This window comes from Danio rerio, chromosome 17 (assembly GCF_052040795.2).
Source record: "Danio rerio strain M-AB ecotype USA chromosome 17, GRCz13ab, whole genome shotgun sequence".
NCBI lineage: Eukaryota > Metazoa > Chordata > Actinopteri > Cypriniformes > Danionidae > Danio > Danio rerio.
In genome coordinates, this window is record NC_141037.1 from 48,372,772 (window position 1) to 48,400,721 (window position 27,950).

Genomic DNA, 27,950 nt, shown 5'->3' on the forward strand with positions numbered 1-27,950 from the left:
ATAAATTAATTAATAAATAAATTATTGTTGTTATTATTTAAAATTTATATATTTATTATCTACTTATTATTTACACATAATTGAACCTATTCTTTTTTAAAAACTTTTTTTTATATTAAGGAATTGTTTAGATTTTTTAAATATTAACTTCATGTTTTAGGGACAAAAGAGAACAAAGGGGACAGCACAGAGAATAGTAACAAGCGAGTGACGTTTCCTCTGAGGAAAAGTCACACCGCCCCGTTGTTGCCAGGCAACAGCAAAACATTGTAGCTGGCGGGTGAATATTTTTTCATCGCAGGACATTATCACACACATGAGCATATTTCTATGGTTCAGGACAGCATTTTAGGACATTTTTACTCTCAAAATGTTTCATTAAAATGCTTCGGCAATCCAAATGAGATGCGTTATAGGTGAAGATCTATCCATATTTGAGACTGCTGCCTATTGACCCAAAAGTATATTTAGTTTGGCTGAGAAATCCAGTGAGAATGAACTACAAAGAACTTGTCAACGAAGTCGCAAGGTTCCTGGACGAGTTTCAAGAAGACAAACAATGCATTGACAGTTTTACAGAGGATACTGCCAAGAATCTTCAGGTAGTTCTTTTGGACTCAAAGTAGGCCTATTTTCTTCCGTCTGTTTGCAGATAGAGTGTATACACTTATTAATGTATACATTTAACGTTAAATGCACGTATTTACCTTTGAGAAAATATAATGTATAATTTGTTTAAAATAATGATTCATCAGTGTTGGATGCAATAGATACAAAGTAACAAGTTACTGTAATTAGATAATTATTTCACAGAAAAAGGCAAAGTAAGGGATTACTTTTCATTTTCAGGTAATTTAATTACAGTTACTTATAATGTCCTTGGTACATATTGTTCTTAAATTAAGCAGTTCTGGATTAATCAATTAAAAGAAGCAGAATATTAATTTATCAAGTAAATTGAACATGCTTGATAAACAGAAAGTCAGAAATGCAGGTCTCTATATGGTACTGTATGTATGAAATATTGTGTCATCGCTTTGAAATGAATTGTGTTTTAATACATATAATGTCCAGAATTCTTAAATTGTTACATTTTTAATAAAGGTTAAAGGTCTATCTTGAAAAAGATTTAAAGAATTAAGATTTAATTTCTATTGTCTATGCAGCAATGAGTTTAATATGTAGCGTATTTATGCATTATGTATTTTAAGTTGTGTTGAGTGAATTAATTTAATTATTGAGTAACTGAGTTACTTTTCAGACACAGTAATTAAAAATGTAACTTAAATACAATTTTAATGATGTAATTAGTAATTAATTACTTTTTTGAAGCAACTTACCTAACACTGATTGTCATACATTGCATCATACAATATTATGTTAAAATGAAAAAAACATTATTCTGACATTAAAATGTCAAATAAGTGATCCTTTAAACTTCAATAGATTAAACCTCCATAAAACATTCTTTTAATATGTTATCAAACCCTGACACTGAATAATATACACTTTTTAACCATATTTTTTAACCACAAGGTTAACCATGATTTTGTACCTATATAACATGGAAGTGAAAACATGGTAACACCACTTAATCAGTTTATGAAAAATATAAACATGGTTACTACCGTTTTACTACACTGAGACTATTTCATAATGGTATTATTAAAATCACATTCATCATCATCATCTTATATCATCTCTCTTTTAGACTCGTTCCTCTGCTGACCAGAAGTTTATTATCAATACTCTGTATGGATGTATCATGCACAAGAAGCTTTTGAATGTTGTAGTCAACATCTTTTACCTTCATCATGGAAAAAATATCTTCAGGGTGGACCGGAATCTGTTTACTGGTACAATTATTCCAATTTATGTGATATAAATATTTTTTTCATCCTAAGCATTCTGTCAGTAGCATTACTATATCCCACTTGTTGTTGGTTTTTTTTTTGTGACACTAATTTAAAATGTCACCTAAAAAAGCATCTTTTATTATTTTTATTTTTTAGTTGTCTGTTATCTTGCCATGTTCTGTCTTGATGATCTTGGCCTGGAGCATTTCAGCAGAATTATCAAGTCTTTAGACAACGCAAAAATGCACAAAGTAAGCAAAACATAAGGACTAAACATTGAAATCCATAATTTGTGCTATTATTTAGAACCTGTTTATCATTATAAACCATGAAATGTGTAGGAACCAAGATTATTACTTTCTAATTTAAAAAATGTAGGTTGATTTTTTTTTTCTCCATGTAAAAATATGAGCAAATAATAATTACAGTGCAGTAAAAGTAGTAAAAATGTTCATGAATTTTAACTATTTCCTCATCCTTTGCTTTCAATCTTTCTTTATTTGATAAATGTCAGTTCCTGAGTTTTTTCTTTAACGTCAACAACCTCACAACACATATCCAGAAGGAATGGAGTCACATCTATGATGCTGCAATCGTGGATGAAAACTGGATCACCCCATTGCTAAGGTACACATTAAAACATGCTGGGTTCCACACAAATCCTTTGAGTTGTCCCAACACAAATCAATTAAGTAAATTTAATAGATTTTTCAAATTTAAGTAGATTGCACATAAAACAATTAGGTTTTGCCAAAAAAACCTTACAAATTGTGTTGTTTCAATTTATTTTAAATAAATACTATAAACAAGCGGCAAAAGTAGTTTTTTGAGTGTATAATAAGTGTGTATTAGTGCTGTATAGTATTTTACTTGATACACTGTAAAAAACACGTTTTGAATTGACTCAACCTAAATCAAGTCAAGTACTTGGCTTAAAAGTGGAGTCAACTCTAATAAGTTGTGGAGCAAGTTGCCTTTCAATTTTAAGTTGATTCAACCAGGGTTTCTGCAGGTTCCATCAGGCCAGATTTAAAACCTTTTAAAACCCTTTTTAGACCATCATGAATAATATATATAATATTTTAGACTATTATGAAGCCAATTTGATTGAGTATAACTTCTATTCAACCTAATACATTTCAGTTATAAAACCTTAAGTTTCATGCCTATATTATGTCTACTCCCCATTTTTTGTATAAATGAAAGGTTACATAAAGGGATACTGTATATTCCTCTGTTACTAACATGAGGAACTGTGCAATTTTAGTATTCTTTCCCTTATTAAGAAATTTAATTAGAAGAAATTGCTGTAAAACATGTCTAACATCTATTGTAAATTGTATCTCTTTGCAATAAAAAAACGAAACTTAAATATAAAAAAATATGGATTGTTGGTGATTGAAAGAATGCCGTCCAGATCGGGTGCCTTTACTTGGACAGAGGAAAATTAAGAACTGTTTAAAATGATTCAAGAAAGGCCTAAAATTTTGTTTTTGAAATTTAAAACATTTACAAAATTTTAAGGCCCCACAGACACCCTGGTCAACTTGTGTACAGTGTACTCTATTACTGAATTATGCATTAGTATCTGTATGTCATTAATTAGGTAGATGTTTTAGAAATTGTTCAATTATTAATGAGAATTTGGATTCTGTGTTCAATCGCTGTAGGTAATGACAAAACACACAATTAATAGAAATAAAGACTGCTCTTCAACTGATATTTATTGATACAAATTATCAAGCAGATGTCATCCTTATTCTACTTATCAGTTGGTGCAGTGAGATGGAGATGCTGTTGGATCAGCTCACCATAAAAATGGGCATGGGGAGTGTGCCCAAAAGATCTCCCAGGAAAAACACTGAGCCTAAGGAATTTGATCTGACGAAGCCTAAAGCTCGACCGCTCCCTGCTCCTGAAGTCATTCCACAGCAGGACAAGCCCAAGCCGGCAAGTATTGAAATAAATTCTTGAAATAACAGAGAAAGGATTTTATGAGTCAGTCGTTTTTTTTTCATTCAATCATTATTACATGACTGGTTATTTGGTAAAAGGCCAACATGACTTTTAATACACATTTTACCACTAACAAGTAGACACCCTGTTATTTTGAAGTAGTTTTTCTTTTTCCATTCTTTTTTTATCACAGGGGAATAAACGAAGCAACTCTATTAATCATTATAAAATGCAGTTTTTTGTAACCTATAATTTTATGTGAATTGTTATAAATAAAATGACTCAAACCACCCACCTTTTAGTTGAATCACAGCATTTGAATCTCAAACTTTGATTTCAAAGGGATAGTTCAGCCAAGATTTAACTATTTACTCACCCTTGAGTGGTTTCAAATCTTTATGAGTTTACTTTTTACTGTTAAATACAAAAAAAGATATTTTGAAGAATGTTAGAGACCGGTAACCACTGACTTTCATAGTAGGAAAAACAACTACTATTGAAATCAATGGTCACCGGTTTCTAAACTCTTTTTACTTCTTCTTGAAAATAATTTAATTTGTGCTAAATGACAAGAATTATCAGTTTTGAGTGAACTATCTTTTTAATTAAAGAAGTATATAAAATCAGACAAAAAGACAAAGGAATAATGGATTTAATGAGGTAAATTATTTCGAGTGTGAGACTATTTTGAATCGATTGTCATTTACTGTGCATAATGGTCCACGTCCACAGGAGATAAGATTCCTGTTGACACAGTTCGATTGCTGTGACTGTGAAATGTGTTGATGTAATTTTTCTGCACAAAATCTGTTATTAGATACCATTATAATAATAATATGTTAAAATAATACAAGCAGAGTTAAAAAGTCTTTAGAGGTTAATGAGTTGTTCGCTATATACTTTGTAAAAAAACAAAACAAGAAAAGTTGCCGTTTTACATTTTTAAAGCCAAAATATGAAATTTCTGTCACCATTTACTCATCTTCCGTTTGATCTAAACCTGTTTGAGTTTCTTTGTTATGTTGAACACAAAGGAAGATATACTGAAGAAACTACCATAGTATTTTTTTGTTCCCACATGTGGATGTCAATGGCTGCATTTTTCCAACATTCTTCAGAATATCTTGCTTTGCGTTTAAAAGAAGAAATAAGTTCATAAAAGATTTGAACCACTTGAGTGTGAAAAAATTATGAGGAAATATATTTTTTTTGGGAGAAGTCTCAGTTTAAATTAAATCAAATACATTTTGCAAGCCATTTCTACATACATTACATTGAACTAATGTTTCCCAACCCTGTTCCTGGAGGCACGCCAACAGTACAGATTTTGCATGTCTTCTTTATCTGACCCATTAACTTCAGGTTTTGGAGTCTCTTATTATGTTCTAATGAGTTGATTCATGTATGTTTGATTGGAAAGAGATTGAAAATGTGTACTGTTGGTCTTCAGGAACAGGGCTGGGAAAAACTGCATCAAATGACATAATGATCATATTTATGATCACAGTGATTCTTAAACAGAATATTTTCTGCAATAAAAAAACTGTACATTATGGCGTACAGACTTCACTTTAGATAATAAAATGATGCTGGTTATTACAATTGTTTGTTTCCTCAGGTACCAGCAAGCACTCATAGATCTCCAAAGGAACCAGAGATTCTGGACGATTTGAGGCAGATGAACCGACTGAAAGCTTTTGTGAGCCCCGAACAATGTCGTTTATCAATACTCAATTGGTTTTCAAACATTGTGTAACTCATTTTCTCTAATAGCAAACTCTGAATGAAGCAAACTCCCAGCAGTTCAGATGTGCAAACCCGCAAAAGTCTGAGAAAACTCAAGTTAGTGTCTTTCACAGCACAACTGAATGTTTTTTTACACCACAAAAGTGAAAAATGATTAATGCCTGTTTTCTGATGAACAGAACATAATATCAGAGATTATTAAAAAGCGTGAAGCTGAACTCAAATTTGACAAGACTTATACTTCTGGGAGCCCTGCAACTCAAAAGGTGATTCTGATAAGAATGACACGTACAGTAAGTGCATTTGAACCTGTGTGGCTTTGTGCAGTAGTGATTGAATCTGTTTTTTACAATTACACAGACAAACAGCTTGCCTGTCAGACTGAACACAACTGCCATTCTGCGCGAGGGAGCTTTATATAATAGACAACTGGAAGGAGAGTTACAAAGGTAGAGTCACATAACTCCTCAATGGTAATTATAAGATTATGGTTTGTTCTCTAAACAATTATTCCAATTAATTTGAAAGTATTTGGACTGAATATCTGAAGTGATTCATAATTTATTCTAAATCACTGAAAAGCAATAGTAAATTCATTAAATATGCAAATCCAAAAATGTCAATTCTGTCATCGTCTACTCATGCTTTTGTTTTTTAAACACAAAAGGAGAAGTTAATGCTGCTTATTTTTCTATACAGCAGGGAAAAAGTATAGAACATGTCATGTTTTTTCTTTGTGAATAATATTTCTAAAGGAATGGAATTGAACCAGATTTTTGTAAAAACGCAAACAATACAAACATAAAAAACATCTGAAAAATGAGTTGTGTGCAATAACTATGAAATGACACAAGAAGAAAGTACTGAACTATTGAAACGTTTTTAATACTTTATATAATAGGCTATATTGGCTGTGTTTTAGATAATTGTCCTGCTGAAATGTCCACCCTGGTTTCAGCTTCATCATCCTGCTAATTCAAATGTTGGACTGAAACAGCTGATATTCATTTACACTGAAGAAGGGCAGAGGGTTGCTGAGAGATATCAGCTGCTTTCTGGGCTTTCACTGAGTTTCTACACCTCTCTTTCTTCATGTGTTCAATACTTTTTCCATGCATCATTTTATTTTATTACAAATCACTTATTTTGTAATCTAATTAGAATCGTTTGCACATTTGAAATTCTGTTTGTTACCAACATCCGGGGAAAATTTCAAGTCAATGGCACCTTTAAAAAAAACTTTTAAAAAGCTCTTGAAAGCAGGACTGTGGGTGCACGAGCATCGTTTTTGTCCAGTCTATTTAAGAGAACCGATAACACCAGTTAAGTCTCTAGGTACAGATGCTTTACGCAAGAAAAAACGTTTCTTTTTTGAACTTTTAAAAACTCTTGTGGATCACAGCACCTGAAATCAGCCGAGACACTGAATCCCATGTCAGTGCGTCAAGATCGCCTGTTTCACTGTGTGCATGATCATCTTCTTATTCGGTATTCACCTGCTTTCTTTTGCTCACGCGAACACAATTATTATTGTCCTAGTATTAAACCTTCATGAGGTTCGTTATTCTTTTGAACACTAAAAAAGATATTTTGATGAAAGATGAAAACCTGTAACCATTGACATTCATAGTTGGAAAAACAGATTTCCAATCTAAAAGTCTGCAAAAAAATTTTTAAAAGGGAAAGGTCCTAACACAGAGCCTTGCAGCACACCATGTTTCACCACTGTATGATCAGATATCTGAGGGACACGAAAGGATGTTCTGGTTGATGAATTGGTAAACATAAATACTGTGTAGCACATATAATCAGATCCATGCCAAGACTTCTGAAACTATCAGTAAAATACAATTTGACAGAAAACAGATACAGGGAAACACACCACACTAGTTAACATGAAACCTTATTCACTCTACGAGTGACTCGCAGCAGCAGAGCTACAAGCGAAGCGACCGTTCATTTCAACAAAAAGCAAGTGACTTCGAGCGATCTCCATCTAAGCGAGTGACAGTGACCATTGGCGGCAAGGTGGGCGTGTCAAGCGATGCGACAAAGTTGAGAATCCTTCAACTTTATGCAAATGAAGAGCAACTTTCTTAAGCGACAGCCAAGAGGTGGAGTAGGGTCTGTCTGCGGACTGCAAGGCATAACTTTAAGTTGGACACCCACATGTCAAAACTATGTTGTATGGTAAGATAGTGCTGTGCCTAAGTTATTACGTCTATACCTTCCCCAAACCTAAACCCAACCATCATAGTTATTATGTCTACACCTTCCCAACCCTAAACTCAACAGTCACAGTTATTAACATACAGCCTCAAGTTGCGGAGGCTTCCATTCTTGACAAACTTGCCATTGTACTGTTATTTGCAACCACAGGGGGCGGCGCCAAGTAAACTAACTGTCATGGCAAAACGAATGAAGAGGTCATTGAGTGGAGTTGCATGGTAAAGTCTAGATCACATCATCAATATAGCAGCATTTCTTATGACATTGTATAACAATAATTACTATTTTTACAGTACTGTGACAGTTGGGTTTAGGGTTGGGGTAGGCATTAAAAATAAAATTTATTGGGTAACTTAATAAATAACATACTGCATATAATACTCGGTACAACTAATGTTTTTACATTACTGTGACGGTTAGGTTTAGGGTTGGGGTGGGGGTAGACGTTAATAAAATACAATAAATAGGAAATTTCATAAATATATAAATAATTCTCATTAACATCTGGCCGCAACCAAGTCCGATCTAGCAACGACTGAGTTGCATGGTGGACTTGCTAAATGAATGAATTGGTAATATATCAATTGAACTGGTTTTGAATAAATTTAGAGAAAACCCATTAATCATTTGCTGAAAATGTTCTCTGGTAAGTATTTCCGCCATCTTGCCTATCTCTTCATGATTGCAGACGATTACTGCAAGTTATGCCTCTAACTTACTACAAGTTACGTCCCAATTCACACTTGAACAGGTTCACCAGTAGAGCTCACATGATCCCCTCTCAGCTCGCTCAGAGGCCGGTTGAATTTATGCTGCATAGACCTACACAGACCTGCGTTTGAAGCAGATCGCAACCCGAGCGACAGGCAGCTACAAAGTCGCTGCTAGTGTGAATGAGGTGTAGGTGTGGACAAATGTCATAGGTTCATGTGGACTACAATTATGTTTCATTTATAAAGTGGCTTGGAAAATCAGGAGACATTTTTGGCTGAACTAACCCTTACAATTGTTTTTCCACAACATTCCTACTTACTATGACTATGACTATTGACTTACTAACACCATTGTCATGTATGAGAAATCCATGAGCGTTCTTCTGACATGTAAGTATTTGTGTATTCAGATTAGAGCAACTATCACAGGGTGCAAGCGAACCATCTTCATTCCTGCAATGGCAGAAGGAGATGAAGGAGAAGGATCTGCAGGAGGAACTGGCAGAACTGGAGCGCCGAAGACTAGAAGGACGAATAAGCTACGAAGAGGCTGTTCTTGCTCGTGAGCGAGTTTTGAAGCATAACCGCTATAAAGCGCAGGAGACGAAAGAAGAGGTGATCTCATAACAAACATTCAGTGTTTACAGCAATACATGACTCAGTCTGTCTTGTGTTTATGATGGTGTAATGTGTGATTGCTTTAGACTGCAGAGCTCATGCGCAAGTATGCAGAGAAACGACTGAAGGAGGAGAAGGAAATGAGGGAGCTGGTGCAACAAGTGGCTGATGGTCACAAGAGCTCCAAAGCTGCCAAAGCTAGGCTCCAAGAAATCAAACAACGAATAGGTATAAAGATTTGGACTGATACTTGAAAACGTAAAGGCTTGCAATGTCAGCAAAACACAATGTATTTCTCCTGAACAGTTAAGGAGGTCTCAGAGCAGAGCAGGGAACTACTCAGCCAGGCTTTGGAGGAGGCACAGGCCGAACTGAGCAGGAAGATGGAGCTCATACGTCAGATTCGTGCTTTTGAGTTAGTCCCTATGGTCAGACAAAAGTTTATTGATGAAACTGAGGTTGGTGGTTTGCTTTCTTACATTAATCAAATATGTACTATTTATATAAAGAACCAGCTTTTGGTAACAATCTAAATATTAAATATTTACAAGTGCCCACCAACAGCATCAACATTATTATACATGCTGTATAGTAAATTAATAGTTTTTACTCTTTTAATAAAAATAGTGCTGGGCAAAGATTAATCACATCCAAAATAAAGGTTTTATATTACATAATAATACACTCAGCGGCCACTTTATTAGGTACACCTGTCTAACTGCTCATAATCGATCATCAGAATGGGGCAGAAAGGTGATTTAGGTGACTTTAAACATGGCATGGTTGTTGGTACCAGACGGGATCTACTTAGATTTTCACACACAACCATCTCTAGGGTTTATAGAGAATAGTCTGAAAAAGAAAACAAATCCAGTGAGTGACAGTTTTGTGGCCGCAAATGCCTTGTTGATGCCAGAGGTCAGAGGAGAATGGCCAGACTGGTTCGAGGTGACAACAGTAACTCAAAAAACCACTCGAGGTATGCAAAAGAGTATCTCTGAACACACAACACGTCCAACCTTGAGGCGGATGGGCTACAGCAGCAGAAGAACACACCGGGTGCATCTCCTGTCAGCTTAGAACAGGAAACTGAGGCTACAATTCGCACAGGCAACAGAAGATTGGACAACAGAAGATTGAAAAAATGCTGCCTGGTCTGATGAGTCTCGATTTCTGCTGCAAAATTCAGATGGTAGGGTCAGAATTTAGCATCAACAACATGAAAGCATGGATCTATCGTGCCTTGTATCAACAGTTCTGGCTATTGGTGGTGTAATGGTGTGGGGGATATTTTCTTTGCACACATTTAGCTCATTAGTACTAATTTAACATTGTGTTAATGCCACAGGCTACTTGAGTATTGTTGCTGACCATGTCCATACCTTTATGACCACAGTGTAGCACAGTGTCTTCCAGCAGGACAAGCCATGTCATAGAGTGCAAACCATCTCAGACTGGTTTCTTGAACATGACAATGAGTTTTTATATATTTGTGTATCACATATACATATTAAATATATATATATAACACACATATATTTTCAAAACAAACTTTTATTTTGTATGTGATTAATCTTTGTCCAGCACTAAATAAAGTGAATTGATTTTTAATGGGAAATGTATGATTTGATTGGCAATGTCACCAAAGCTGCATGGGTGTAATTGCTAATGAAGTTTTGTGTTCTGTAACTCAGACCGCGGGTCATGATTTGCTTTGTGAGATGTCTCTGGCGGAGCTACGGGAGCGTTTGGCTCTCCTGAGAGAGTCAGAGCAGTGTGATCTGGAGGACAGAAGACAGCGCATCTTCCAGGAGAAACAGTTTAAAGAGCAACTACTGCTGGAACAGTTGGACAACATCGCTCTACGAAGAAATCTGGCAGAGCAGGCTGCTTTGCGCAGGTACTGTAAAAACTTGGCCTATCATACCTGTGCCTGCTTCAGCTTACTGTAGGGCAGGGGTCACCAATCTCGGTCCTGGAGGGCCGGTGTCCCTGCAGGGTTTAGCTCCAACTTGCTTCAACACACCTGCCTGGATGTATCAAGTGTACCAAGTAAGAGCTTGTTTAGCTTGTTCAGGTGTGTTTGATTAGGGTTGGAGCTAAAATCTGCAGGACACCGGCCCTCCAGGAACAAGTTTGGTGATCCCTGCTGTAGGGTAACCCCCAACCTAACAGTCTAAAATATGACGAGAATAGCTTATAGAGTAAGTTCAGCCAAATATGAAAATTCTGTTGTTAGTTACGCAGGGAATTAAAACAATTTTGGTTTCAACAATTTTAATGAATAAGAATTGGTTCTAGATCACATTGATTTATAATCATGAAGAAATAAAGTTAGGACTTATCATAAGGCAAGGCAAGGCAAGTTTATTTATATAGCACATTTCATACACAGTGGCAATTCAAAGTGCTTTACATAAACAAGAATAAAAGAAACAAGTAAAATAAAAATAAAACCAAATAATAAAAATGAGTAAAAAAAAAACAGAAAAACAGGTAAAATGTGATATAAAAGAATGAAGAAGAAGAGAAAAACATATTAGTGCAATCTGTCGGACGCAGCACAGTGCTCATTCAGTAAAGGCACAGCTAAACAGATGTGTTTTCAGTCTTGATTTGAACATGCCTAATGTTGGAGCACATCTGATCATAGTACTCATCAGTACTAACAGATGTAAGGTGGTATGTTCCCAAATATAACTACTTCAGTGCTCCCTTTGACAATATAGACCACAATGTTCTTTAGGGCAAACTATAGAGTTCTGAGTTTGTCTGGTTTATGTAATCCCCTTAAATCACTCTGACTTTTTTGGGGAAGAGAAAAGACAGTGTTAAAGTGATAAACTATGGTGTGCCACAAGGCTCTGTATTGGACCCCTTTGCCCTTTATAAAGATCACAGGTTTGTTCTATGACATCAGCTTAACAAACTCAGGGTTACAGGACATTTTAAATTAGTAAGTCTAATTAGATATTGTTAGTGCCATGAAATGTACCAACTTTCTGTTAATCCCGAGAGTAGGCTCGAAAGAGCGTGATTTACTGCCAAATTTACTGTCGAAGTTTAACTCATTTACCCAACAACAGGGTTCATCCACATTCTTACTACAAACATTTCATGACTTTTCCAGGACTTGAGTCCATTTTCATGACCTAATGTTTCATATAATGTCTACGTAATCACAAGAAATCATAAAACAAACAATGAACTTCTACATTTTTACAGCATGTCATAATTCACGCAACAATCTTTTTAGTTTTAATTCATTTTTTAAATACATGTAAAACAGATAATGCTTACACAGCACTAATGATGTGAGACCATGTTTTTAATCTAACCTCCATTCCAGTATACAGATATTTCTCAAACTAATTTTAGATGATGTTAATAGTTTGTTAAACTAGTAAACTATGTAAAACTACTTCTATTGTAAAGCTGCAATCACACTGCGCTTTTTGCTCCAGACTTCCATTTGGCAGACCAGAAATGCAATTATGTGCGACAAGGTTCACATTTCACTGTATTTGAAAGTTCAAGCTTGGTCAATTCTTACCTGCAAAATCATATCAGGTTATTGTGTTAGACCAATAGACGATCATTTAAAATAAGAATTTTTTAAAATATGGAGCAATCGTTCACTTTTATGAACGTCTAATCACATTGTTTAACCTCACCCCTTTTCACAGCGCCATACGACAGAATTTCGCAAGCACAAGCTCTGGTGTGACCGCAGCTAAGTCGCTTTGGACACATATGTCTGCTAAATTACTCATGTAAATGTTATTTCCATGATTTTTCCAAAACCTTGTGGGTTTTTCTGTTTTTTCAAATCTTTTCCAGGCCTGGAAAATGCCATGTCAAAATTTTATGACCCTGCAACAAGATTGAAAGATAATGGCATTACAAAAACAAGCAATATCAGTATTTTTTTGCTCACTACTGATTGGTTAAATTTTGGTTTGCGATCTCAAAATCAAGAAAACCTGCTGTGGAGAGCAATAGTAACTATAAGCAATAAAACTTTTGTACTGCCTAGTTCCCCAAACCAACCAGTTTCACAGTTAAATGCCCAGGTTTTACATATGTAAACCAAATTCACGTCAGCATAAGTAGTGATATCATCAAAGCAAAACATGGACAAATTAACTGTCCTTATATTGCTATGCTGCTAATTTAACTTCTAATGAAATTGTTGGAATTAATGAGTTATTAGTTCTGTCAGACTCCAGTGTATGCATGAATGAGACATAAATGTTCTGAAGCATGGACTGATTAGCAGTAATTACGCCAAGTGAAAGGCTTTCTGTCTTGTTTCAGTCAACAAGAAAAAAAGATGAGAAGTGAACTGCGGGAGGCGGTCTTTAAAGATAAAAGAGTCCTAGCTCTACAGAAGACCTTGGAACAGAAACAGCAAGAAAGACAAAAGAGAAAGACTGAAAAAAACACTGTGAAGAAAAATGAACAGGTGCTTCCTCTGACGTTGAAGACCTCCCTTAACAAAAAGGTGGGAAGAGATCACAGTAAAACTCTGGTTAGACCACACAATTTTGGCATGATTTCCTTGACGAAGGGTGTCGTAGGGACTCATAAACGACAAATGGGCATTGTGACACAAGATTCGATGTGTAATGTGGCTTAGTTCACGACAACCAATACCATGCCTGTTACGCCTAAAGACACCATTGCAAATTTTGGATTTTAATTTTTTTTTTCTTGTTCTTCTGTTCTCTCATTCTTCCAACAGAGTTTACTCTTTCGAGGTAATCTAGGAACATGTTCAGTGCTGCGAATACATTGCGAAAGCCTTTCCTGCTTATTCAAATTTGTCAATAATAGTGAAAACAGTTTAACATAGGCTTCTCTGTAACTGAATATTTAACTTTATTTAACAAACCAACACAATCACCTCAAATGTTATTCGTTGTTCTTGTTTATAGATAACTGACCAACAAAACACATTAAAATAAGTTAAAAGTTATGGCAAACAAAATTAGTTTTAAAAATATTTTTTGTCAAGAAAAATATACTTTATATTTTTAATTATATTAAAAAATTATATTTTTGTTTGTGCCCCTCTACTACTCAACTTTACGAGTGGATGATTTGTTTCTCACTGACATTGATTTACAAATCTTATATATTTGCAAATTTTTTCAATATGTCATTGTTTTGTCTTGTGCACCTAATTTTCTCTTGCTGCTGCTGATGTGCTTTCATTTTCTCCGTCTCACTCGCAGCATGTTCAGGCAAGGGAGTGTTTAATAAGTAACCCTTACATTTAGGATTCAAAGAAAATATCTTAATATTAAAAAGAAATCATAAGTTTGATCCCATACATGTCGTAAAAATGCCCTTAAAGTATGCTATTATTAGTTGTCTGCAAGCATCAGTGTTTATTGAGATTGAAATAAGATTTTAAAATTTAAAATTGAGATTAGAAATACCGTTACAGCAACACTTGTGACTGATTTAGGAAATAACTCACGTCCTAGACATCACAAAATGACTGATCATGAAGTAAATTGTAGTTTGGGACATTTGTTACCCACAGCAAGTCAAGGTTTTTCAAGGGGGGGAAAAACAAAATAAAAACGCAGTCTGACAAAGTAATATTCGTAACCGACAATAAAAATTGTGTGATCTGCCTGGGGCTTAAAGAGGTTAGTGTATGCTGCCATGATAACACCTTAAATGTGAATTGTCTTTTTGTTCCATTAAATCTTATGAGCAGCAGGTTCTTGAAGAACACCACTGGCAGGAGTTGGAGCGCAATTTGGAACAACAGATTCATGGGGCCTTCCAGCAGTCGGTCTACAAATAACTGCTGGTCAAAACCACAGGCGAGTTTTTCTTGATAGTGATAGCCATGAAAAGTCAGCCAATGTATACTTAAATTAAAACAGAGTAGAGCATCTTTTGTATTAGATAAATCTTTATGGCTCGACATCAATGTATTACAGGGATAGTTCACACAAACATTTTAATTGTATTATCATTTACTTGACTTGTTCTAAATTGTTAGATTTTTTAAAATTCTGTTGAAGAACATTAGAAACCTATAATCATTAATATTCAAAGTAAGGAACATGGTGATTACTGGTTTCCAAAAGTACATTTGCTTTTCAACAGTTACTCAAAAGAGTTTGGGACAAGTAAAAGGTGAGTAAATTAAAACGGAATTAAAATTTTGGATGAACTATCCCTTAAACTGTAATTGAGCAAACAAAACACTAAACAAACACATTTGTAAATATATATTCTAAAATGTTTTTTTCATTATGTCAACATTGTTTTTGGTCTTAAAATTCAGCAGGTTGGCTGTATTATAAAGTCATACATGCACAAAAATAAAAAATGCAGAAGAATAAACTAGTTTAGTACAACTTTTTAATGTTGTTCCATTTCATTTTAGGAAAAGAACTGCAAATATCTTTCCAGGTTACATTAATGCCCAAAGAAAAAAAGACCCAGATTAATGTTTGATAAAGAGAGGATTACTCTAACAATAATAAAAAATAAAATGTAAAGATATTGCACCATAATGTGAATTAGACCATTAACATAATCAAGAATCCATAACATTGAGTGGAACTTATTGTGTGCACTACATTAACATTCAAAAGTGTACATAAAAGGAAACAAACAAAAATTACAATATTTCCCCTAACAAGACATTTCCATGTACACTGTACCCTACATGCAATGCTTCATAGTGCTTGGAAACTAATTTGAGACTCTGCAACAAACTAATACTTAGTGTCTAAAATTAAAACAAAACATTAGATGTTAGTAAATTATTTAAAAGTGTTTACCAGTATAAAATCATTATTCTATATGTAGATATTAAAAAAAACAAGTTTTCATACCACAGGTACATTTTTCCTATTACATTATGAAATAAAAAAAAGAAAAAATGAAATGCTGTTACAGATGGTGGGTCAAAATCTTAAAGTGCTTAGCTGTAGTGGTTACAGAATGAGTGGTTCATACAGATATCAGTATTAAAGACATGATACACAGCTTACAGTCAGAGCTGAAATTTAGTCCCCATCCAGTCTTAAAAGTAAACTTAGCAATTATCCAATTACAGGACTTAACTGAAATGCATTAAGATTCTACAAAAGAAAGCAGCAGTCTGATTTAAGTTGTTTGCTCAAGCTTAGAGCAAACTCTGCAATTTATTCCCATTCATTCCCAGCCTCCCGCTGACCCTTGATATAGATCAATACAAGGACAAGAGGGAGTTTCTCTCCTTATGAGTCCAAGGATGTTTTATCTTTCCATATCAGAGCATTAATCAAAGAAATGTCTCCCGCCTCATTAATTTACCAGGCTTTGGGGTTCATCTTCTCTCGGAATGACATCCTCAGTTTGTTTCTGGGAGCTGGCACAGGAGGCTGAGGGTCCACGATGTATTCTTTCTTTGTATATTCAGGTAGATCAGACTCCTCAGCCCTTTTTTCAGGCTGTTGACCAGTCTCGATCTGTCCAAGAGGTGCGTTTTTGCGTGTGGATGTGTGGCTCTTCTGCAATTGCTGAATGATGGCAGAGAATTTAGCATCCAGCGAGGGTCGCCTGGCCCTTGGTTTGGGCCCTTTACAGTTCTCTTTCTCCTGATTGGTTGAAACGCTGGTGAAGGGTAATTTATCAGGAGGGGGTGGCGGAGCTCTTCTCTTCTTTTTGCTGCCCGTATCAGGGCTCGTAATAGACCGATTGCTTTCTTTACCTGGTGACAGAACCGTTTTTTGTACCACTATTGGCCGGGAGCCTTCAAACAGGGCTGCCCAATGAGGAGGCTCCGTCTCTTCCTCCTGGCCAATTAGAAATCGGCCATTAGTTTCCTCAATCTTATTGTGAATTATGTCTGTCAAGCTCTCAAATTTCCCAGGGGACCCAATGCCTGAAAAGAATCAATTTGGTTTTAAACTGGAGATATAGAGAAACACCACAAGATTCGTCCAAATTCATTCAAAATAAAGCAGTACAAACCGGGCTATGCAATATTTATTGGCTATAACAATAATTACAATTATTGTAATTGTTTTAAAGTGAAAGTTTTACCCCATAATTTAAATTGCAATCTTATCCTCCACTTGTTCCAAACCAGTTTGAGTTATAAAGATATACTGAAGAATGCTAGAAATTGCTAGCCACTGAATTTTCATAACTTATTTTCTCTTAATGATGTCCATGGATAACAGTTTCCAACATTCGTCAAAATATCTTCTTTTGTCTTCAACAGAAACACTCAAAAGGTTTGGAACCACCCAAGAATGAGAAAATAGTGAATATACATTTTTATTTTGGTGTGTACAAGTCACTTTAATAACGTGTAAGCTAACGTTATGAACAACGTCACTCCGTTTACAAAATAAAAAATAAAAAACGAAATATTGTCCAAATGTTAACTGCCTGTGAATACAGCCTTTTTAAAAGAAGTTTAAATGTTAAATAACAAACAATGTCAGTAAAGTTACTAAAGTACTCAAAGTTACTTTGCACAATAAAGGTTTGAGTTAATGATTTAATTTTACATTTAAAAATCACTTCTTAATGAATCGTAATGAAAAGCAATCAGCTTTGAATTAATGGTTCAAGAACTCCCTCAGGGAATTGTTTGTCTTGATAACACAGGTGGCTTTTCGTTTTAAAAACAAAGTTGTTACAGTTATGCCTGGCGTCCAAACTACTTACTGAGTCTTAGTCCCACAAATATTTATTTGAAATTTATTTATTTGAAATTGCTGAAGAACCTATTCCAGATTGAAAACAGCACACTTGAGATGTTTTCAAACCATTTATGCACATTTTGGAATATCGTACAAAAAACCCTCCTAAATAGAAAGGCAAGATGTGCATACATTTTTAAACACAAAGAAATAAATAAACTTATGTGTACAACTAAGTAGGATAAACTTTTAATCCGATTACCAAAAGTGCATAAATGCATTTATCTAATAAATTCAAACATTTGCATTTAAACAATCATGTAATAACAAAAATAACAGTGGCCAAGATAGCTTAACAAGTTGCAATTTAAGAAAATCACCAGCAAATTAAGAAAAGATCTTCATCTGTTTCACACATGCTGCATTCTCTCACAACGCAAACAATTTACAAAAGCGCTGCAATTTCTCACAACACTTGCAAATAGCATAGAACAAAGAAAATGTTTTAAGGGGACCCTAAAACTAAAATAATCAAAATACAAAAAGGCGAGGGAATCAGGATGGTAAAAAAAAAAACCTTTCAAAGATCACCTTCTACTGAACGCTAGTCACTGCACAGCAGCGTCCATCACATTTTAGGGTCCCTTGAAACATTTCCGTTGTGTTCAAATGTTTTTGCAAGTGTTGTTAGAAAATGCAGGCATTTTCAGAACTTTTTGGCAGTGTAGGAAAATTCGTCGCATTTTATTAATTTGTTTTTGTTTTCTTAAATTGCAGAGCGTTAAGCTCTCTCTGCCACCATGAAAATAGGCACAGTGGGATGGCATTAATAGACAATTGAAACGACTTTTCACAATATCTGAAATTTTGTTTTGGTTTTTCTAAAAATCGGTCATCAAAAGGGTTTGGTTATTTATGATTAACCGTCTTGAGCATCTGCACTTTTAAAGAGTGTCTTACGGCTCCAAAAGCCACTGCGTGTTCATTGTCATTTGTCTTCTGAGCCACAAGATATATATCATTTAAGGAAAAAAATGGACAGTGACTTCTCCTACCAAAAAATTTAAAGGTCCCGTGAAGTGCTTTGAAATGTGCATTTTTATTCGATGTTTGACAATCTTAACCAAAATATGAAGAGAGGGAAAAAGTGTAGCCCCTCCCCTTTAATAAAAACTGGCAATAGTTTTTTGTGCTACAACTCTGCCAGTGAGAGTGAAGGAGCTCAAGCGCATCAAATGCGAATCATCATGAAGGGGATGGGGCATGTCAGATACTAGAGAGCTTTTGATTGGTCATGATTTGATAAGAAACTGCAGTTATGAGGTGAAATTATTAAAACTGTTTATCCATTTAGGTGGCAAGCTGCAAGCTTTACATGTTTATAATTTTTATATCTTCTAAACGCAAATTATATCATGGTTTTGTTGTGCACTAGCTTATATATATCCCAAAAATGTACATTAATGATATTAATTTTGAAAACATTTTAATTTCATGGGATCTTTAATGTTTCTTTTTGATATTTGGTGGCACTTTATTAGAAATTGATAAATTGGTTCTCATTGACTTATTAAATAAAAACTGCCTTATATGAATTCTTAAATTATTATTTATTATTATTACGGATTAAATGTCAGTTTTACGCATTAGTTTATTATTTCGCATCTTTGAATGGAAACTGCTACTGAAATGCACACTTTCAAAGACGGATCAGTCAACGCTGGACAAGGAGCTTTTCATTTGAAAATCCCCATTTAAAACTTAAACACACTAGTGTAAATGCAGCCTTGGTGTAATTTATTTATAACAGGCCTAACCCATAATAAATTAAATATGTTATATATTTATTAATAATAATAATAATAATAATATGTTTAATATTATATTAAATGTATATTATTTTTAATATTAATAATGCACACCCCTGAGTACAGGTCAATATTATTCTTACTGTATATTCTGAAATAGCATGTACATCATTGATTACTCACTCAGATCATTATAAACGGAGTCAGCTTGCTTCGTCAAAAAGAGTGGGGGTTTCCGTGGCGACAAAACATCGATTTCCATGAGCTTGTCACATGTATGTTGCCACTGACCTGAGGGGAAAATGGTAATTCTAATAGTTAACACGTATAATAAGTAAAAAAATTAATTTGATTTTGCATTGGTCAGCTGAACTCACTCTGGTCATAAATGTGCTGCCAGAGGGAATCCAGCCACTCCTGCAGGACATCTGGAGATTCAGCAATAAAAACATGGCTGGCAGAGTCTCCGTTCCCTGGATTTATCAAGTTGAGCCTAGAGCCAGTCCTTTGGTGGTCATTTTCTACCACACGAATACGGGTTTCCTGCATAAACAGACACATTTTGTATTGTACATTTTTATGATGGATCTTCTATTTCGTTATTTATTTATCATTGTGTTAAACCTGTATTTTAATTGCAACATTCAAGGTATGTTTTTCAGAGATAACCACTAAATAACTCAGGCTTATCTGGGTAGTTCAAATCATCTTCATCTAACGATTGTCTGTCATAAAATAGTCTTGACTGTTTGGCGCTATCTTGTGACTGAATAACATGGTTAGTGTATGCACTATGAAGCAGTTTTTGTCCCTATCAGCTATGCATTTAATAAAAAAATTTATAAACTATTATAGAGAATGATGCGTCTAATTTTTACATTGTGACAAACGGCATATAATAAACTGGATAGTTTATCTAGTTGATTGTTTTTGCAAAATAAACCATTAGGTCTTACACAACAGCCATTTTCGTGTTGGGCTGCTGATAAACCTGTTGGGCTTTACCCTGTAATAACAATCACCTGAATGCACTTTATCCATAAATTATTGGCATAACTATTAACAGGACCATTCACCCAAAAGTTAAAATTATATCAGTTTACTCGCCCTTCATGTGGTTTATAACCTCATCAGTTTTTTTCTCCTGTTGAATGTTGATGACATTTTGAAGACTGCTGGTTAGTAGAACCCATTGACTTCCATAGCATTTTATTTCCTACCATGGAAGTCAAACCGTTTCTCAAACTAATTTCTTTTGCGTTTGACTGAAGAAAATTTTTTAGATAGATTTTGAACAAGTAAAGGATAAGTAAATAACAGAATTTAGAAATTTAAGTAAACTATCCTTTTAAGGTTAAATACAATTTCTTTAGCGTTAAGCAGGTAAGAAAGGTTGCATTACTACAGTTGCAAGCTAAAAGAAACTGTTATAAACCCATTATTGGCCCTTTCTTTTTATATATTGAATTACAATTGTTCTACTTCATCTAAAATAGTTTAATAACACCCGTAGATTTATAATCTATAGCAAATCTAAACATTCATCTTTTATATTGTTACAATTTAGTTTAATTTTAACCAAAACAGTATATGAAATTGTTAAATAAAATTTGGTGTTTAAGTAACATGAAAATGATATATTTTTGGTTTTGTGCAAAAATATATAATAAAATAAATAATTATACTGGTGCATCTCAATTCTAAACCATTTCTCTGCTAACATTAATTATTGTTGTGCTGTAATGTACATTTATTTTTATTACTATTATAATATTACTCTAACATACTTTATATAAAAAAAGATTTCTTTTGGCTCCAATAACAAAGACAAAATTTTGACTTCAAGGAAAAAGACAAAAAAAGGGTCCAATTGGCAATTTAGGGTGATTTCAAGCTAACACAATGTAATACATTTGTTTTAAAAAAATTTTCATACTAGCAAAAACTTCAGTGGCACAGGGGAAGGGGGGGAATATCGTTGCAAGTTTTTTTTTTTAAAAGAAAGAAAAAAGTTCATCACCTTGTTTATGGGAATAATGAGGATTGGCTCCACTTTAGCTTGAATCTCTTCAGGAGAGTAATAACATGAAATCTTTCCAGCTTTCAGCACGCAGTATAACCTACAGCGCCGCTGCAATCCCTCAATGCTTTGCTAAAAGGACAATCAAAAATTACTTTACACATCTTAACAAATTGCAAACATTTATTAAGTGTAAATTCCCAAAGATTAACCTCCATAAAACGCATATTTAATTTTCTTCCAAGAAAGAAATAATTCAGGTGTGTTACCTGTTGGCTTAGGAAGCCACTCATCATGTCAAGTGTCATACAGTCAGGTTGTGCCACCAGCTGACAGCACAGGTTTCCATACAGCGGCAGCCATGATGAAGCCTCCACTGACAGACCAATGGCAGAAGGTCAATAAGAAGCACTAGACCAGTCTATTATTAAAATCTGACTAGTTTGTGCTTACCATTTTGCAGGATTATGAGAGAATGAGACTGGAAAGATCCCTCTGCCTGCTCCAAACCCAGCGTAGTGTATGCCAACAACGAATACCGTGCTCCACTAATGTATCAAAAAATAATAATTATTTACAACATGAAACTAAATTCTTATGGAAATAAACAAAATCTTTACATACGGTGGTATTGGGTTGGACTGGAGGAAAGTGTCTGGGTCCCCTCCATCCAGAAGAGGGCAGAGTTTCCTCCTGAAGATCTGCCGAAAGAGGAGCGCAGCTTCCTGGCCAGTTTTTTCGGAGTGTTGGCAAAGGTTGCTTCCTCGTCCAGTCCACAGATATACAGCTCAAATGTCAGTTCAAAGTCCGGCTTCACTTCAGAGCTGTTCAAAATCAATAAAAACAAGACGATTCAGATGATTCACTTTGATTTGTTTCCCCCACAATAACACAGTTTTACATAACTTTCAAATGAATATGGGAACTTACAAAATCTTGACACCTTCAAAGCAAATATCGGTCATTGAGGAGTCTGCAATCACCATTTCAGTGTCAAAAATCTCTGAGCCAATCTTCATCAAACAGAAGACTGCCACCCGCTGTGTGTCTGTAGGAATTGGAATAAAAGAGCTAAAATGTATGAATAAATAAAGTCAGAATTGTCTATTTTTTCCCCAAATTTGTTTAACCAAAAGAAGATTTTTACCACATTTCTAAACATTAGTTTTAATACATAATTTCTAATAACTGATTTCTTTCATTAGATTTTCTTTTATTAGATATTTCTCAATATACTAGTATTTAGACTAACCTGGAATTTAAAGGAAAAAGTTAGAGTAAGTAGGCAAATTATTGTATAATGGTTGTTTGTTCTGTAGACAATTGGGGGGAAAAAGATTGTCCTTCCATATTGGCCTTAAAATGTTGTTTTTTTAATTAAAAACTACTTTTATTATAGCCAAAATAAAAAAATAAGACTTTCAACAAATAAGAAGAAAAATATTATAGGAAATACTGTGAAAACTTCTGTAAAACATCATTTGGGAAATATTTAAGAAATAAAAAAATAATTAATAATTCACAGGAGGACTAATAATTGACCTAAACTGTACATACCATTTACAAAATTCATACATTAAGCCTTAAAAAAATATTCAATCTGAATCTTTTACAACTATTTCTTCTTTTTGTTTCACAGTCCTTTAGAAATGCTTGCCCATTAAAAGTTCAAAGAACATTTATTATTAATGTAGCTTTATATTATGAGCAAAGAGTTTTTTAGTGAATGGAAGGCTTTAAAAGAACCACTTATCTAAATTTGAATATTTTGTAACATAATAAATGTTTTCTTTGCCAATGTAATGTGCCCTGGCTAGAGAAAAATAATATAACTGACAAAATAAATAAAATAACTGAAAAAAAAAAAAAAAAAAAAGCCAAGGACTTTAAAACTAATGAATCATTCTTCATTTTACCACTGTGACTTACTCCCTTTGCTGTTAAAGTGCTCTGAATCCTTCCAAAACAGTGGAATACGTAGACCTGGATAAGCCAAAAGGAAAAAAATTATGAACCAAAGAAACTGAAATTATTAACAAATAAAACAAACATTTACATAAAATAGAGAAAACTGATTATTTACCAGATATGGCAACCTTTCCCTTACAAGGAACTTGTCCCTGAGAGTCTGAGGGCCTAAAATTTTTTTAAAAGACCATATTATTTTCAATGTATTGCTTATATGCAAAATGATAGCAATATAAATTCAAAGGATAGTTCATCCAAAAATAAAAATCTATTCATTTACTCACTCTCAAGTGGCTCTAATTCAATCCAAACCCAATCTCTTTTTGTCTGTTCAACACAAATATGTCTTGAAGAATGTTTGAAACTTGTAGCCACTGACATTCATAATTGAATAACATACTAAAAGTCAATGGCTAATGGTTTATAACATTCCTGAAAACATATTTTGTGTTCAACACAAACAGAGACCCGAATAATTGACACAGAGAAAGTAAATGCTAACAATTTTAATTTTTTGGGTGAACAGCAGGAGATCCTCAGGAAACACAAATGATCCTCTAACCTTCTGAAGTCCTGGTGCCCCGTCCTCTTCTGGGCTTCACTCATGTAGGCTTTAATTCTGGCATTACAGGTTAACAGACTCCTGGATGCATCCAAGACCTGCTCCTTTTTAGTGCTCGCAACCATAAGCTTATAAGCCCCCGCTCTCATTCGCATCTCAAACTCCATCTTCTCCTTAATATCACAGTCCTAATAGAAGGATACAAACTATCAGGAAAACTAAAGCAGGTTTAATTGCTCACAGTAAAGAGTTAAATCCATTCATACTCATTTAGGAGACTACACTTGAAGAGAATGATAGCTACACAATCTATATTCTACTACAATCATTTGTAAGGTGGATCAATGAGTGATGGGAATTAAATGACAATGAAGCATGAACAACCACAAAATATCTGGAAGAGACACTTCTTCCGCTCCTTGAAGCCTCACCGTCATCAAAAGAGCTTAAGTGGGTCTCTAATAGATCAAGTTCAATGACACATGAAGTGATGACAATGAGTGAAAATAATGAAAGTCCAAACCATTTCTGTAAACCAGTTCTCTCAAACTGTAGAATTTAAGAACTCAGCAAACAATTAAAATTCACAGTCATATGGACCTGTTTTTATTTTAATCAAGCATTTTATTAATTATATTTTGCCAATGGTTCAAGTCAAACAAGAACAAAGTACTGTGACATTCCAAATAAGATCAGGCCAAAACAAAGTTTGCCCGTTTCATAATATAAGGGCCATTTATATCAAAGTTGATTTTCAGCCGCACCAACAAATTTCCTCCAGTTTGATCAGTTCTCCACATCTTTTCCAATAGCTCCAATCCTCCATGTCAACCTTTACTTGAATCTACCATCTTTGTTTGTCTTCCACGGGGATTGTCTTCCTTCCGGATAGATTTCATCACCTTCTTTAATCAACATTCTTCTCCTCAGTACATGTCCAGCCCATCGGATCATTCTACACTTTATTTCACTTATCATGTTTGCACTATTGTAGAGGTCCCTGATCTCTCTATTGTAGGGCTGGGTTTTAAGATTTGGCCTAAAATCAAAATCTTGATTAATTGAACATTTTAACTCAATAACGATTAATGAACGATTATTTTATTTATTTCTAAAAAATTTTTTGCCCACATAGTTCACTGACAATTTTTAAATGCCGTCTAAAGGCATCTCTGGCGCAGCTTCCAATCATCATTAATGTAGTGCAAAGTAAGGGTCAAGAATGAGTCTATCTTCCTACTTGACCAGAGATCAGATGTGGCTGCAGAAGTACAAATTAGCCACAGCCTTTAACCGAGCGGGGGCCCCGTAACAAGTTAAGGGCAAGTTATTGTAAAAATCTGATAAAAATCTATAAAATTTGACCGGTTATAGATTCTGAATGTCCATTTCGATTACTTTGATTTATCCCTCAGCCCTATCCTATCGTGTTTCCTTCTCTATTCTCCTTGTTCATAATAGGCCTGTATATCTTTCATAGTACTTTATTCTCAAACCCTATAAGCTTTTTCTACAATAAATAAATATAAAAATCTAATTGTTAACAGCAGTTTTTACACCACTGTCATTTTTAATGACTTTTTTTTTTTTTTTTTTTTACAGGAAAATGTGCAGCTCATACTTCTATACATCTATGCTCAGCTTGGAATAGCTTAGCAAAAAGAAAATACAAAAAATGTAAAAAATGTCTTCAACACATGCATGCAAATTCTCACAATACATGCATATACAGAAACTCTTTGAAAATAGCACAGACACAATTTAAAGTTGTTGAAAGACCCAAAAAAGGGAAAAGCCCGGCTGCTTCTTGTTTAGAGAGAAGTTTATTTAATGTTTATTGTGCAATCTGTCCAACTATTAGGGGTAACAATATATAAACACAGTACTGGACAACCAGGATATTAATACAAAAAAACTGACTTCTCAGATCTCCAAAAAACACCTCTGACTCTAAACACTTTTTAGGGTCTATTGTGGACTGCTATTGTCAGGGTTATTTTTGCAATTGCATCCATCATGAGAATTTGTGAAAGTGTTGTCAAATCGAAGAAGACAAAGAATTTATTAGCGCTTTTCTCTTTGACTTGCAGCACGTTTGAGCTCGGTCACCGTAGCTAAATAGTATTTACGTTACGGTTTATGGTTAGGGGCCTTTCTTTATTGAATGGCGTCAAGATATTCAATGCAAATAAAGTATAACAAATGTAAAGAAAACTTCGAAGGCTAGGGTGAGATACAAACAATATCACAGGAATATATTAAATGATATACAGGATTGTACAAAATTTGCATAGCTTTCTGATTTTTTTGCAGAGACACATGGACTCAACATAATGCTTTACTTTATTTTTAAATGCAATAAAAGTTAAATTTTTATTAAAAAGGGTAAGCAATTCGTTAGGAAAAAAAAGTCAAATTGAATCGCTCAATCCAAAATAGTTTGAAAGATTCGATTCACATGAAAGGATTCGTTCACGAGCTCAAATGGGTGATGAATGACACATTTAAAGACAGAAAACAAACTAAATATACTGACATTTTCTAAAAGGCTAATTTCAGGGAAGTGTGCTTACGTTTCAGAGTTAAATGTGAATATTATTCATTTTTATTTCTAAAGAATAACGTGAACCACTCAAAGGATGTCAAATCAGAACATGGACTGTATGTTAGACAGACTCTGTATGAAACATGATCACACTCTCCACCATAGACTGAAACTAGGCATGGGACAATAACCGGTTTCAAAGTTTATAGCGATTTGGAAAAGTCAAGGTTTTAAAACCTCAAACATTTTCTGTTATACAATTGCTGAGGCAATTAAGTTTCGTAAGATTTTAAAAAAAAGTTTTGTAAAGAAATCTATGTTTTTGAAACAAATGAAGAAGAAAACATGTAATTTATTTATTTTAGTTATTTAGCCATACATGTTTACTGTTCCAAAACGCTGTTTCCTAAAATAAAGTATATTGTGTTCAAAGGGGGAAAAGTTGTGTTTTTTTTACCCTGAAAATAAAAAGGATAACAGTTATATTTTAGAGTAACTTAGTAAATCAAAAAACTAATTCTGTGAAACATAGAGGTAAAGTTGGTTTTATATTTGGATAGTCACACATTCTCCTCAATCAAATAATTATAGAAAAGTATTGTTTGCAAATTCTAAATAGGGAAATCATATTAGCAGCCAATGACTATCAAAGTACAACATTGTTCACAGTGAATTATTAGTGTTAATGTTGTTTAGAAGTTATACTTGCATGCTAATTCCGATCAAATATTCAAAGTAACATGGTACACAATACAGGGACTTCTAAATGAACCAACTTTACCTCCATCTGTGAAACCGTGATATTTTTATCATACCGTCACAAACTTAACGTTAAATCGGCCCATGCCTAACTGAAACTACCTTTAATTTCTTAGAACTCTGTCCTATGAATAACATATTCAAGTCTTGTAGTATCTGCTGCGTGTCATTCACACTGCTTCGCTTCACAAGTCTGTCTTTGGCCTGAAAAAGTATTGAACCTGCCGGTTAGTTGTGAATAACAACAACCACATTCCAGACATGAAAGGAAAAACTCCAAACAAAACGTCCGCTTCCTCACCACATTCTCACCTCATTTGGGAAAAACATGCTTTCCCTTATTTTCTTCCTCTTTATCTCCATGGCGAGGGAGGAACACGACGATACCGTGGATCGAGAAGCAATATTTCGTTTAAAATGTTGAATATCCCGCGGTGGATCCATACTGGCCGCTTCCTCAAGACAAGCCCCTCTGCACACAACAAACCAACGGATTACACA

The 27,950-nt window shown here is 34.3% G+C and overlaps 3 protein-coding genes across 8 annotated transcripts in view; 2 read left to right on the forward strand and 1 right to left on the reverse strand.

Annotated features, from left to right (window-relative positions):
* The first annotated feature begins 251 nt into the window (after positions 1 to 251).
* Positions 252 to 27,119, forward strand: cfap99 (cilia and flagella associated protein 99). Of its 5 annotated transcripts, none has more exons than XM_087291003.1 (16): positions 252 to 602; positions 1,712 to 1,856; positions 2,013 to 2,107; positions 2,371 to 2,483; positions 3,629 to 3,806; positions 5,431 to 5,511; positions 5,586 to 5,654; positions 5,738 to 5,824; positions 5,919 to 6,007; positions 8,911 to 9,115; positions 9,205 to 9,346; positions 9,425 to 9,576; positions 10,813 to 11,018; positions 13,436 to 13,622; positions 14,850 to 14,958; positions 25,748 to 27,119. In XM_087291003.1, the coding sequence occupies exons 1-15, from the start codon at positions 495 to 497 to the stop codon at positions 14,937 to 14,939; spliced, it is 1,947 nt and encodes a 648-aa protein (XP_087147129.1). In that variant the 5' UTR covers positions 252 to 494; the 3' UTR covers positions 14,940 to 14,958; positions 25,748 to 27,119. The 5 variants fall into 5 exon arrangements, with proteins under 5 accessions (XP_087147129.1, XP_087147130.1, XP_087147128.1 ...); XM_087291004.1 differs by lacking the exon at positions 25,748 to 27,119 and adding an exon at positions 17,361 to 17,643; XM_087291002.1 differs by lacking the exon at positions 25,748 to 27,119 and having other exon boundaries at positions 14,850 to 15,509.
* rtkn2 (rhotekin 2) lies at positions 14,325 to 27,949 on the reverse strand. Of its 2 annotated transcripts, NM_001443460.1 has the most exon segments (14): positions 14,325 to 17,018; positions 19,779 to 19,886; positions 19,973 to 20,138; positions 21,616 to 21,747; positions 21,885 to 21,991; positions 22,069 to 22,163; positions 22,240 to 22,307; positions 22,310 to 22,439; positions 22,546 to 22,663; positions 23,545 to 23,598; positions 23,699 to 23,751; positions 24,146 to 24,333; positions 27,552 to 27,653; positions 27,762 to 27,949. In NM_001443460.1, coding segments are annotated over 14 exon segments (2,028 nt in total). In that variant the 5' UTR covers positions 27,894 to 27,949; the 3' UTR covers positions 14,325 to 16,443.
* znf365 (zinc finger protein 365) overlaps positions 14,856 to 27,950 on the forward strand; it is a 32,431-nt gene continuing 19,336 nt past the window's right edge. Inside the window, exon 1 of the mRNA XM_087291007.1 lies at positions 14,856 to 14,958. Within this exon, the coding sequence (XP_087147133.1) occupies positions 14,908 to 14,958 (51 nt within the window). The 5' untranslated portion in view covers positions 14,856 to 14,907. The remainder of the gene's footprint in view (positions 14,959 to 27,950) is intronic.